Source organism: Saimiri boliviensis, chromosome 17 (genome assembly GCF_048565385.1).
Source record: "Saimiri boliviensis isolate mSaiBol1 chromosome 17, mSaiBol1.pri, whole genome shotgun sequence".
In the NCBI taxonomy this organism is placed as follows: Eukaryota; Metazoa; Chordata; class Mammalia; order Primates; family Cebidae; genus Saimiri; species Saimiri boliviensis.
The window spans coordinates 72250336-72262698 of NC_133465.1; the positions used below are offsets into that span (position 1 = coordinate 72250336).

A 12363-nucleotide genomic window follows, 5' to 3' on the forward strand; every position below is an offset into this window, starting at 1 on the left:
GGTGGGGACGGTGGTGCTCCGAGGGTTAAGTTGTTTCTGTCACCTGGAGGCTGCTGTTTCCTCAGGCAATTGTGTTCAACAAATGACAAGCTGTCTAGAGAGAAGGGTTTTTAAATTACATGGCTGGGCCTGGGTTGCCAAAAGGAAGCCTCCTGGGGTATGTCCTATACTCGACATGCATTTGCTATGTGTAATTGGAACCATGAGAAAGGTTTTTGTTCAGAGCTATTGGATAGTTTTCTTACTTTAAACCTGTTGAATCTGGAAAGTATTGTTAGTTTGTGAAATTTTTTTCTGATAATAACTTCATATAAAAGTTGACGGCAAAGAGGAGTTTCTGTTCCACACGCCCCTCCTCCAGCTCTGTGGTTGCCCAGGTGCCTGGCTACTGAGGCTGTCAGCCCAAGGCCTACCCTTTACCCTGAGCAGTAGAAGCAAGTGACTCCACTCTTCACACCAGGATAGAGCACCTGCTGCCCGGGAAGAATCAGAGCCAGGACGCTTGGTTTTTCTGTTCTTGTTAAGGAAACCGGTCCTCTCTCACCCTCTCGAGCTGCTTTACTTTGTGCAAGTCAGATTCCTTTCCAGGGACCTGCGAGGGGAACATGCTGAGTTTCCAGGGCTCCCTGGGATGCTGTCAGCGGTGAGGCTTTGGCTGCTGCCACTTCACGTGTGCTGGCGTGTGGGGCCCTGATGTCTGTTGCAGGCATCATAGAGTGAGATTGGAGGTTTCTGAGTGGCAGAGGGGCAGGAGAAAGGCTCCAGGACTCTGTGCTGTGGCCTGGCCTGGAAGGAGGCCGGCTGGGTCCTGCTGGGTGCCTGTAGCAGCACTGATAGTTGAGCAGAGACCTCAGAGGCTGAGGCAGGCTTTGCTCTCTGTCCTTGGGACTCAGCCCTGCAGGAGCACAAGGAGGACAGAGGGAAGCCCAGCGCCTCCATGACTCTGTCCACAGCCAGGGACGGTGGTCCTGTGTACACAGGCCACCCACAGCTCTCTTAGGAACTGGCCTCTTCTCCTTAAGACAGAGGAATGGCCAGGTGGGCCTTTGGCTGGACCTCCTAGGCCGTGAGTTTTCCCAGCAGGAAGTGCTGGTCGGGCTGAAGGAAGGTCTGTGTGTGTGTGTGTTGGCCCAGATGCCTGTTAGTGGACACTGCATCTGCACAGCTGTCTCTGGGTGGCTGATTCATCCCAGCAGCTGACTGTGATGGTGCTAAGGAGAACCATCTCACATGGACTCGGGGACAGAAACCCGGGCTCTCCCCTGCTGAGGTCAGGTCCTGGGGGTGTGATGGGGACGGACCTGACCTCAGTAGGAGAGAGCCCTGGTTTATCTTTCAGTGGCCTGGGATGGGAGATCTATGTCCTCCCTTGGGGGCTTCTCACAGGGCTGCTGAGCAGTGTCCAGGTACATGCGCCGGGCATGGAGGACGCCTGAGCCCGTTGTCCTTGCTGGCCGCTGCCAGTCACATTTGTCCTGAGGCCGATGTCTGTGTTGATCACTATCATTTCCATTGTCTGTTGGAATTCGGTTCTGTCCCATGGACGGATAAATTGGGACTCAGCTGTTTGCACCTGGATGCCCAAGGCTGTGGAGTTGCTGGGTGGTGAGTCCGGGGTTGCCTGGAGTAGGGTGTTGCAGTGACTGTCCCTGGGGATCCGGCCTGGCGGGGATGCCGCATCTGTGCGATGCTTTCTTCCTGGAGGTGCCACAGCCTGTTAGTTTTGATGCATGTTAGCTGCACACAGGCTGCCCTGTTAGCACAGAACGTGCACGTGAGTGAACGTGAGTGGTACCCGCCAGCTCAGAGTGGTTCTGTAAGCCAGGACTTCCCAGCTCAAACAACTGAGGGCCTTTTGGGTGTTACAGATTTGCCTTAGTTCAGATCGAGGTAATCATCCTGAACCCACTTAGTAGATTCAGTGACTTCCTCTCTCACGGCCGCCTGGTGCCCTCTTGATTGGTTTAGCATCTCACATACGTTCCGTGATCCTCACTGTTTCACTTTATAGCAGGTAAACATTCGACGTTTACAGGAAGTAAGAGATACTCTTGCAAATCATCTAGCACAGTTTCTGGTTTGCGGATCGATGGCAGCGCCTCCTGCCAACGATGGTGCCGCCGGCTCTGGCCTGTGTGGGGAGGGCCTTGGAGAGCGCAGCACCCCAGGTGGAGGAGGCTCTGGGAGGTGCTTTGTGGGAGGGAGTCATGGCCTGGCCGTGCAGGGCCTTGCAGAGCGAGTTGCGGGGTCCCTGGGGTGAGAGCCCGTGGTCGTCTGACCATGGGAGGGAGCCATTGGGTCCCATAGAGGCATGACTGGCACAGTTGGGGCGGGCTCTGGGAATGGCATGGTGTCTGGATGTGGAGGAGTGAGGAGGAGCCGGCCCTGAGCTGTGCCCAAGGGGAGGGCTGGCCATGGGCAGGGGAACCCACCGGAGGACAGCTCGGCTCCGGACACCGGCCATGGGCAGGGGAACCCACCGGAGGACAGCTCAGCTCCGGACGCCGGCCATGGGCAGGGGAACCCACCGGAGGACAGCTCAGCTCCGGACGCCGGCCATGGGCAGGGGAACCCACCGGAGGACAGCTCAGCTCCGGACGCCGGCCATGGGCAGGGGAACCCACCGGAGGACAGCTCGGCTCCGGACGCCGGCCATGGGCAGGGGAACCCACCGGAGGACAGCTCGGCTCCGGACACTGGGCATGGGCAGGGGAACCCACCGGAGAACAGCTCGGCTCCGGACGCCGGGCATGGGCAGGGGAACCCACCGGAGAACAGCTCGGCTCCGGACGCCGGGCATGGGCAGGGGAACCCACCGGAGGACAGCTCGGCTCCGGACACCGGCCATGGGCAGGGGAACCCACCGGAGGACAGCTCGGCTCCGGACACTGGGCATGGGCAGGGGAACCCACCGGAGAACAGCTCGGCTCCGGACGCCGGGCATGGGCAGGGGAACCCACCGGAGAACAGCTCGGCTCCGGACGCCGGGCATGGGCAGGGGAACCCACCGGAGAACAGCTCGGCTCCGGACGCCGGCCATGGGCAGGGGAACCCACCGGAGGACAGCTCGGCTCCGGACGCCGGCCATGGGCAGGGGAACCCACCGGAGGACAGCTCAGCTCCGGACGCCGGCCATGGGCAGGGGAACCCACCGGAGAACAGCTCGGCTCCGGACGCCGGCCATGGGCAGGGGAACCCACCGGAGAACAGCTCAGCTCCGGACGCCGGCCATGGGCAGGGGAACCCACCGGAGGACAGCTCAGCTCCGGACGCCGGCCATGGGCAGGGGAACCCACCGGAGGACAGCTCAGCTCCGGACGCCGGCCATGGGCAGGGGAACCCACCGGAGGACAGCTCGGCTCCGGACGCCGGCCATGGGCAGGGGAACCCACCGGAGAACAGCTCAGCTCCGGACGCCGGCCATGGGCAGGGGAACCCACCGGAGAACAGCTCGGCTCCGGACGCCGGCCATGGGCAGGGGAACCCACCGGAGAACAGCTCAGCTCCGGACGCCGGCCATGGGCAGGGGAACCCACCGGAGGACAGCTCAGCTCCGGACGCCGGCCATGGGCAGGGGAACCCACCGGAGGACAGCTCGGCTCCGGACACCGGCCATGGGCAGGGGAACCCACCGGAGAACAGCTCAGCTCCGGACGCCGGGCATGGGCAGGGGAACCCACCGGAGGACAGCTCGGCTCCGGACACCGGCCATGGGCAGGGGAACCCACCGGAGGACAGCTCGGCTCCGGACACCGGCCATGGGCAGGGGAACCCACCGGAGGACAGCTCGGCTCCGGACACCGGCCATGGGCAGAGGAACCCACCGGAGGACAGCTCGGCTCCGGACGCCGGGCATGGGCAGGGGAACCCACCGGAGAACAGCTCGGCTCCGGACACCGGCCATGGGCAGGGGAACCCACCGGAGAACAGCTCGGCTCCGGACGCCGGGCATGGGCAGGGGAACCCACCGGAGGACAGCTTGGCTCCGGACACCGGCCATGGGCAGGGGAACCCACCGGAGAACAGCTCGGCTCCGGACGCCGGGCATGGGCAGGGGAACCCACCGGAGAACAGCTCGGCTCCGGACGCCGGGCATGGGCAGGGGAACCCACCGGAGAACAGCTCGGCTCCGGACGCCGGGCATGGGCAGGGGAACCCACCGGAGAACAGCTCGGCTCCGGACGCCGGCCATGGGCAGGGGAACCCACCGGAGGACAGCTCAGCTCCGGACGCCGGCCATGGGCAGGGGAACCCACCGGAGAACAGCTCAGCTCCGGACGCCGGGCATGGGCAGGGGAACCCACCGGAGGACAGCTCGGCTCCGGACACCGGCCATGGGCAGGGGAACCCACCGGAGAACAGCTCGGCTCCGGACGCCGGGCATGGGCAGGGGAACCCACCGGAGAACAGCTCGGCTCCGGACACCGGCCATGGGCAGGGGAACCCACCGGAGAACAGCTTGGCTCCGGACGCCGGGCATGGGCAGGGGAACCCACCGGAGAACAGCTCGGCTCCGGACGCCGGGCATGGGCAGGGGAACCCACCGGAGAACAGCTCGGCTCCGGACGCCGGGCATGGGCAGGGGAACCCACCGGAGAACAGCTCGGCTCCGGACACCGGCCATGGGCAGGGGAACCCACCGGAGAACAGCTTGGCTCCGGACGCCGGGCATGGGCAGGGGAACCCACCGGAGGACAGCTTGGCTCCGGACGCCGGGCATGGGCAGGGGAACCCACCGGAGGACAGCTCGGCTCCGGACACCGGCCATGGGCAGGGGAACCCACCGGAGAACAGCTCGGCTCCGGACGCCGGGCATGGGCAGGGGAACCCACCGGAGAACAGCTCGGCTCCGGACACCGGCCATGGGCAGGGGAACCCACCGGAGAACAGCTTGGCTCCGGACGCCGGGCATGGGCAGGGGAACCCACCGGAGGACAGCTTGGCTCCGGACGCCGGCCATGGGCAGGGGAACCCACCGGAGGACAGCTCGGCTCCGGACGCCGGCCATGGGCAGGGGAACCCACCGGAGGACAGCTCAGCTCCGGACACCGGCCATGGGCAGGGGAACCCACCGGAGGACAGCTCGGCTCCGGACGCCGGGCATGGGCAGGGGAACCCACCGGAGGACAGCTTGGCTCCGGACGCCGGCCATGGGCAGGGGAACCCACCGGAGGACAGCTTGGCTCCGGACGCCGGCCATGGGCAGGGGAACCCACCGGAGGACAGCTCGGCTCCGGACGCCGGCCATGGGCAGGGGAACCCACCGGAGGACAGCTCGGCTCCGGACACCGGCCGCGGGCAGGGGATCCCACCGGAGGACAGCTCGGCTCCGGACGCTGGGCTTGGAGAAGCCTGTGGCACATCCCGGTGGAGTGTCCTGAGGAAAGGAGGCTTGGAGAGGGGTGGGCCCCTGCTTGGATGCCCTGGCAGGCTGAAGCACCCCCGGTGTCCCATGGGGACCCCAGAATGTCCTGCTGCTCCCCCGGGCCTCTGTGTGCGATGCCTGCATCGTGGCCGGGGCTGAGAGGAGGCTGTGTCCGGAGCCCCTCACTCCTGGTGAATTTCACATCATTGATACCACAGTATCTTTGAATTTTCTATTTTGGAGAAAGTTCATTTTTATGTAGTTTCAGTAAGTGTATAAACGTGACAATCTTATTAAAAGTGATTGCCATATGTATATAAAATAAACTGTGCGGAAACATTCATTTTTATTGCTATTTATAGAGAATGAAAGATCCTTAGATGCAAAAAGTCAGAGGGGAAATTTGCCTATAATGATCCTGATCCTCCAGCTGCTGCTTGTGGCGTTTTGCCTAAGACCATTTCTGGGTGCCTTTTTCTGGAAGATAGTGCATCTGATGACAGTTGCATGAGTATGGGTCCTCAGGTATCCATGCCCGGAGTGTCTTTCCTCACACTGTGTGTGGTGGTGGTGAGCTAGATTGGCACATGCGAGGTGTACACACAGTGTGTGCAGAACCCTGAATGAGGCCCTGGCGTGTGTGCGCTTTGGCGTGAGGGCTGCCTGGGGAGGCGGAGGAGGGCTGGAGGCTCAGGTGCTCTTCCTTGCTCTGTGGGCCTGCACTGCCGGCTTCATAGCTGTACTTTGTTTTCTTTGTTCAGCTGTTGATCTCCTCAAGCATTTATTGCAAAGCACTTCAAATACATGAACCTAATAAACTGAACAGATAAATATAGCAAAATTTTAGCTCCTTGGAACATCCCAGTGTACTTACACCGCATGTCATAAAATCCTCTCATGTCTATGCATAAAAAGTCATGTGTAGCCTGGGCAACATAGCGAGATCTCATCTCTACAAACAATTTAAAAATTAGCTGGGTGTGATTGTGGCATGCCTGTAGTCTTACCTGCTGAGGAGGCTGAGGAGGGAGATTGCTTGAGCCCGGGAGGTGGAGACTGCAGTGAGCCAAAATTGGGCATTGCGCTCCAGCCTCAGAGACGGAGCCAGACCCTGTCTCAAAAAAAAAAAAAAAAAAAAAAAAAAAGTGAAATCACACACATAGGTGATACCAAATTACTCATCACCCACTTTTGAATAGAGCTGGAAGGAGAATCCACACATACTTCTGATTTCCCCATGTAGCTGTTTTGCGTAGGCACAAATGACTTCAGGAATAATCCCTGCATGGATTATTCCTGAAGTCATTTCATCTTGGTTCACCCAGACCTTCTCTGGACAGAGCCAGGCAGCCCCGGGACGCTCTGTGTTGGCGTGTGCATAACAGCGTGACTCCAGGTGCCGCCTGGTGTCTGTGCCCCTCCCTCCCCTAAACCAGGGGCTCTGTTTCCTCCCTGCCTGGTATCTGCGTCCCTCCCTCCCTAAACAGGGGCTCCATTTCCCCCAGGTGCTGCCTGACACCTGCGCCTCTCCTCTTCTAAACCGGGGGCTCCATTTCCTCCGTGCTTGGCGGGGCTGAGTCTCCTTGACTCTGCAGACCCCCAGGCAGCATCGTGTGCTGTCCAAAGGAGGCTTTGCTCCTTATATCACTTGAAAACATTCCTTTCACTGGACCTGAGCTGGTGGCATCAGTCTTCCCCTTCATGTCACTTGAAAACATTCCTTTCACTGGACCTGAGCTGGTGGCATCAGTCTTCCCCTTCATGTCACTTGAAAACATTCCTTTCACTGGACCTGAGCTGGTGGCATCAGTCTTCCCCTTCATGTCACTTGAAAACATTCCTTTCACTGGACCTGAGCTGGTGGCATCAGTCTTCTCCTTCATGTCACTTGAAAACATTCCTTTCACTGGACCTGAGCTGGTGGCATCAGTCTTCTCCTTCATGTCACTTGAAAACATTCCTTTCACTGGACCTGAGCTGGTGGCATCAGTCTTCCCCTTCATGTCACTTGAAAACATTCCTTTCACTGGACCTGAGCTGGTGGCATCAGTCTTCCCCTTCATGTCACTTGAAAACATTCCTTTCACTGGACCTGAGCTGGTGGCATCAGTCTTCTCCTTCATGTCACTTGAAAACATTCCTTTCACTGGACCTGAGCTGGTGGCATCAGTCTTCTCCTTCATGTCACTTGAAAACATTCCTTTCACTGGACCTGAGCTGGTGGCATCAGTCTTCCCCTTCATGTCACTTGAAAACATTCCTTTCACTGGACCTGAGCTGGTGGCATCAGTCTTCCCCTTCATGTCACTTGAAAACATTCCTTTCACTGGACCTGAGCTGGTGGCATCAGTCTTCTCCTTCATGTCACTTGAAAACATTCCTTTCACTGGACCTGAGCTGGTGGCATCAGTCTTCCCCTTCATGTCACTTGAAAACATTCCTTTCACTGGACCTGAGCTGGTGGCATCAGTCTTCCCCTTCATGTCACTTGAAAACATTCCTTTCACTGGACCTGAGCTGGTGGCATCAGTCTTCTCCTTCATGTCACTTGAAAACATTCCTTTCACTGGACCTGAGCTGGTGGCATCAGTCTTCCCCTTCATGTCACTTGAAAACATTCCTTTCACTGGACCTGAGCTGGTGGCATCAGTCTTCCCCTTCATGTCACTTGAAAACATTCCTTTCACTGGACCTGAGCTGGTGGCATCAGTCTTCCCCTTCATGTCACTTGAAAACATTCCTTTCACTGGACCTGAGCTGGTGGCATCAGTCTTCCCCTTCATGTCACTTGAAAACATTCCTTTCACTGGACCTGAGCTGGTGGCATCAGTCTTCTCCTTCATGTCACTTGAAAACATTCCTTTCACTGGACCTGAGCTGGTGGCATCAGTCTTCTCCTTCATGTCACTTGAAAACATTCCTTTCACTGGACCTGAGCTGGTGGCATCAGTCTTCCCCTTCATGTCACTTGAAAACATTCCTTTTACTGGACCTGAGCTGGTGGCATCAGTCTTCTCCTTCATGTCACTTGAAAACATTCCTTTCACTGGACCTGAGCTGGTGGCATCAGTCTTCTCCTTCATGTCACTTGAAAACATTCCTTTCACTGGACCTGAGCTGGTGGCATCAGTCTTCCCCTTCATGTCACTTGAAAACATTCCTTTCACTGGACCTGAGCTGGTGGCATCAGTCTTCCCCTTCATGTCACTTGAAAACATTCCTTTCACTGGACCTGAGCTGGTGGCATCAGTCTTCCCCTTCATGTCACTTGAAAACATTCCTTTCACTGGACCTGAGCTGGTGGCATCAGTCTTCTCCTTCATGTCACTTGAAAACATTCCTTTCACTGGACCTGAGCTGGTGGCATCAGTCTTCCCCTTCATGTCACTTGAAAACATTCCTTTCACTGGACCTGAGCTGGTGGCATCAGTCTTCCCCTTCATGTCACTTGAAAACATTCCTTTTACTGGACCTGAGCTGGTGGCATCAGTCTTCTCCTTCATGTCACTTGAAAACATTCCTTTTACTGGACCTGAGCTGGTGAGCATTTGTCTTCCCTCCGAGCTCTGTTTTCTGACCAGGCCGTGGCTCTCACAGGAGCCCTGAGCCTCTGGGTGGGTTCCACGTGGTTTGCATGCCTCACCTGATGCCGTGACCGTGCTCTGGCTCTGAGCCCTGCTTCTTTGAAACTGCATGCGCTGCCTGTGTGGTCCACTCCTCACTGTCTTTTCTCTTGTTCTTGTACAGTTGTCCCCGTGATCCTCAAGGCGCTGACCTACGATGAGAAGCGGGGTGCCTGTAGTGTGGGTACCAACGTCAGGGATGCAGCCTGCTACGTCTGCTGGGCCTTCGCGCGCGCCTACGAGCCTCAGGAGCTGAAGCCCTTTGTTACCACGATCTCAAGGTAGGCCCCTTCGTGGAGGCGCGTCGGACACGCCGTGTCCCCTGATAGTGCCACGTGTCAGGTCTCCCAGGAGAGATGACACAGCGGATGCTCGTGGGCAGGTGAAATCACTTGACCAGAGGGTCAGTGACAAAGCCGCTGCTCAGGGGCGGAGTTCCTCTCCTGTGGGTGAGCAGCAGGAGCAGAAGTGTTTAGGAGGAACATTCTGGAGGTCTTGGCCACCCTGTAGGCGGTGGATTCTTGGGGAGAGATGATTGGCACCCTGGGTGGGGTGGGAGGAAGCAAGTGGGGCACGGGGTGAGGGCCTGTGCGTGCTCCCTGTGGCCGTGGGTCGCACTGAGAGGTGGGTTCTGTCTCTCTGTCATCTCAAGTTGCCCTGGAATACAGTGGGTTGGACTTGGAAGTCTTCAGATGGTGTTTGTTTTTGTTGAGCTGGATTTTGTCTAGTTTAATTCTGCATTTTTATGGATCGGCGCTTGAGAGAATATTCAGTAGCAACAGCGTTCGCTGGCATGCCTGGTTGCAGCTCCTCTGAGGTGTGAGTGAACGCTTCAGAAACAACTCTGGGAGGTAGGAAGGCGTGATTTCCCTCTGACTTCCCGATGGAAGAATGGAAGCCGGCAGGCTTTGTGTGGCCAACAGAGCCCTGGAAGCTGTGCCGCCTGTGGCGGGCGGGGCTCCTGCTGCAGTGTCCAGCAGTCCAGCTTGTCCAGTGTGTCCCGCTGAACCCCGTCATGCTGTCTGGTGCCAGGGACTTTCAGGATCTGATACTTTTTGCTTAGGAAAAATGCAGAACAGATGTTCCCCCAGTGTAGGCAAAGATTGAGTGAACGTTTGTACCCTGACTTGATTCAGTTTAACTTGGTACACTGGTGTTGTACCAGCTTTTGGACTGAAGTGAGTTCCTTTGCACTGAAGAAGGCAGGCGCTTCCTTTCTTGTGGTGTGTGAAGGAGCCAGAGGCGGGACACTGAGGAAGGAGACTCAGCGCGACTGTCCGTCACAGACGTTCGAGCCACGGCTGAACCGTCACGAGGTTTCACACCCGCACTTCACCTGACAACTTTTACTAGGAAAGTGAACTAGGGAAACTGACTTCAGAATTATGCCCAATTCCTAGAAGCTCCTCCTGTAGCTGTTCAGGAGTTGCTGTTCCTGCTCTTTATAAGACGCGTGAAGGGGACCCGGGATGCAGTGTCTAAAGCTGGCGTGGAAGGAGCGCTTCCGCCTGGAAGTGACTGCTCCTTTAGGTCTGGGCAGGGCGGGGTGCCAGTGGCATATGCGCCTGGTGGCAGGTTCAGGTGGCTGTGCTGGGTCCCCTCTGCCCCGGACACCCCGTGAGCACCAGCACTGAAGCAGCCGGGTGTAAGTGCCGCTGGTTCTGTCCAACAGGCAGCTCACTGTGAGGCGCAAACCACCGTCGGCCCGAGAGGGTCCTGGTGACTGGTGCTTTATCTTGTTCTTGCCCGCTGCTGATCCATATTATGAGATACTCTGTAGGGCCAGAGAGGGACCTCAGCCCTGTTAGTTCCCTGGGCATGCAGCATGTGGCCAGTGCCTCGAAGTCTCGATTCTGGCCTCAGAGCGAAGCCCAAGAGGAGCTTCCTTTCGTTCAGGGTGGTGTTTGCTGAAGGAGCCGTGGACATGCGCGTCCCTCCTGTCCTCCCCTGAGGGAGCTGTGGACACGCGTGTCTCTCCTGTCCTCCCCCGAGGGAGCTGTGGACACGCGTGTCCCTCCTGTCCTCCCCCGAGGGAGCTGTGGACACGCGTGTCCCTCCTGTCCTCCCCCGAGGGAGCTGTGGACACGCGTGCCTCTCCTGTCCTCCCCCGAGGGAGCTGTGGACACGCGTGTCTCTCCTGTCCTCCCCCGAGGGAGCTGTGGACACGCGTGTCTCTCCTGTCCTCCCCCGAGGGAGCTGTGGACACGCGTGTCTCTCCTGCCCTCCCCCGAGGGAGCTGTGGACACGCGTGTCCCTCCTGTCCTCCCCGGAGGGAGCTGTGGACACGCGTGTCTCTCCTGTCCTCCCCCGAGGGAGCTGTGGACACGCGTGTCCCTCCTGTCCTCCCCCGAGGGAGCTGTGGACACGCGTGTCCCTCCTGTCCTCCCCCGAGGGAGCTGTGGACACGCGTGTCCCTCCTGTCCTCTCCCGAGGGAGCTGTGGACACGCGTGTCCCTCCTGTCCTCCCCCGAGGGAGCTGTGGACACGCGTGTCTCTCCTGTCCTCCCCCGAGGGAGCTGTGGACACGCGTGTCTCTCCTGTCCTCCCCCGAGGGAGCTGTGGACACGCGTGTCTCTCCTGTCCTCCCCCGAGGGAGCTGTGGACACGCGTGTCCCTCCTGTCCTCCCCCGAGGGAGCTGTGGACACGCGTGTCCCTCCTGTCCTCCCCCGAGGGAGCTGTGGACACGCGTGTCTCTCCTGTCCTCCCCCGAGGGAGCTGTGGACACGCGTGTCCCTCCTGTCCTCCCCCGAGGGAGCTGTGGACACGCGTGTCTCTCCTGTCCTCCCCCGAGGGAGCTGTGGACACGCGTGTCCCTCCTGTCCTCTCCCGAGGGAGCTGTGGACACGCGTGTCCCTCCTGTCCTCCCCCGAGGGAGCTGTGGACACGCGTGTCTCTCCTGTCCTCCCCCGACGGAGCTGTGGACACGCGTGTCTCTCCTGTCCTCCCCCGAGGGAGCTGTGGACACGCGTGACCCTCCTGTCCTCCCCCGAGGGAGCTGTGGACACACATGTCTCTCCTGTCCGGCTCCTCGTGGCTAGGGGTGCTGGTGCTGGCCAGTGTGTTATGGAGCGTGTGGCTTATCTGAGGCCAGGGAGTCTGGGTTGGCAGGGAAGAGGCGTGACTTCTGTTCATTGCTTTCCCCAGCGGCCACTCCAGCGGCACTGCTGGGCAGGGGCTTGGCTGGTGGTGGTCTTCAGGGAGCAGCGCCTTGCAGAGTGGAGCAGAGAAGACGGAGAGGCCTGGCTTTGGGGCCTCTGCTGAGCTCCAGAGCCCTGCGGCATGCCCATGCCGGCCCGCAGCCCTGCTGCTCTGTGTGCAGGAGCTCCGCTATGTGATCGGCCTCAGCAAAGGCTCTTCCTGTTGCTTTCCCGTCT

The 12363-nt window shown here is 59.2% G+C and overlaps 1 protein-coding gene across 2 annotated transcripts in view; it reads left to right on the forward strand.

The window, feature by feature from the left end:
- The window catches only part of TBCD (tubulin folding cofactor D), a 205699-nt gene that overhangs the window by 104967 nt on the left and 88369 nt on the right, over positions 1-12363 (forward strand). For both annotated transcript variants that reach the window (XM_074389091.1, XM_039476649.2), the window contains exon 14: positions 9113-9269. In XM_074389091.1, the coding sequence (XP_074245192.1) occupies positions 9113-9269 (157 nt within the window). The remainder of the gene's footprint in view (positions 1-9112; positions 9270-12363) is intronic.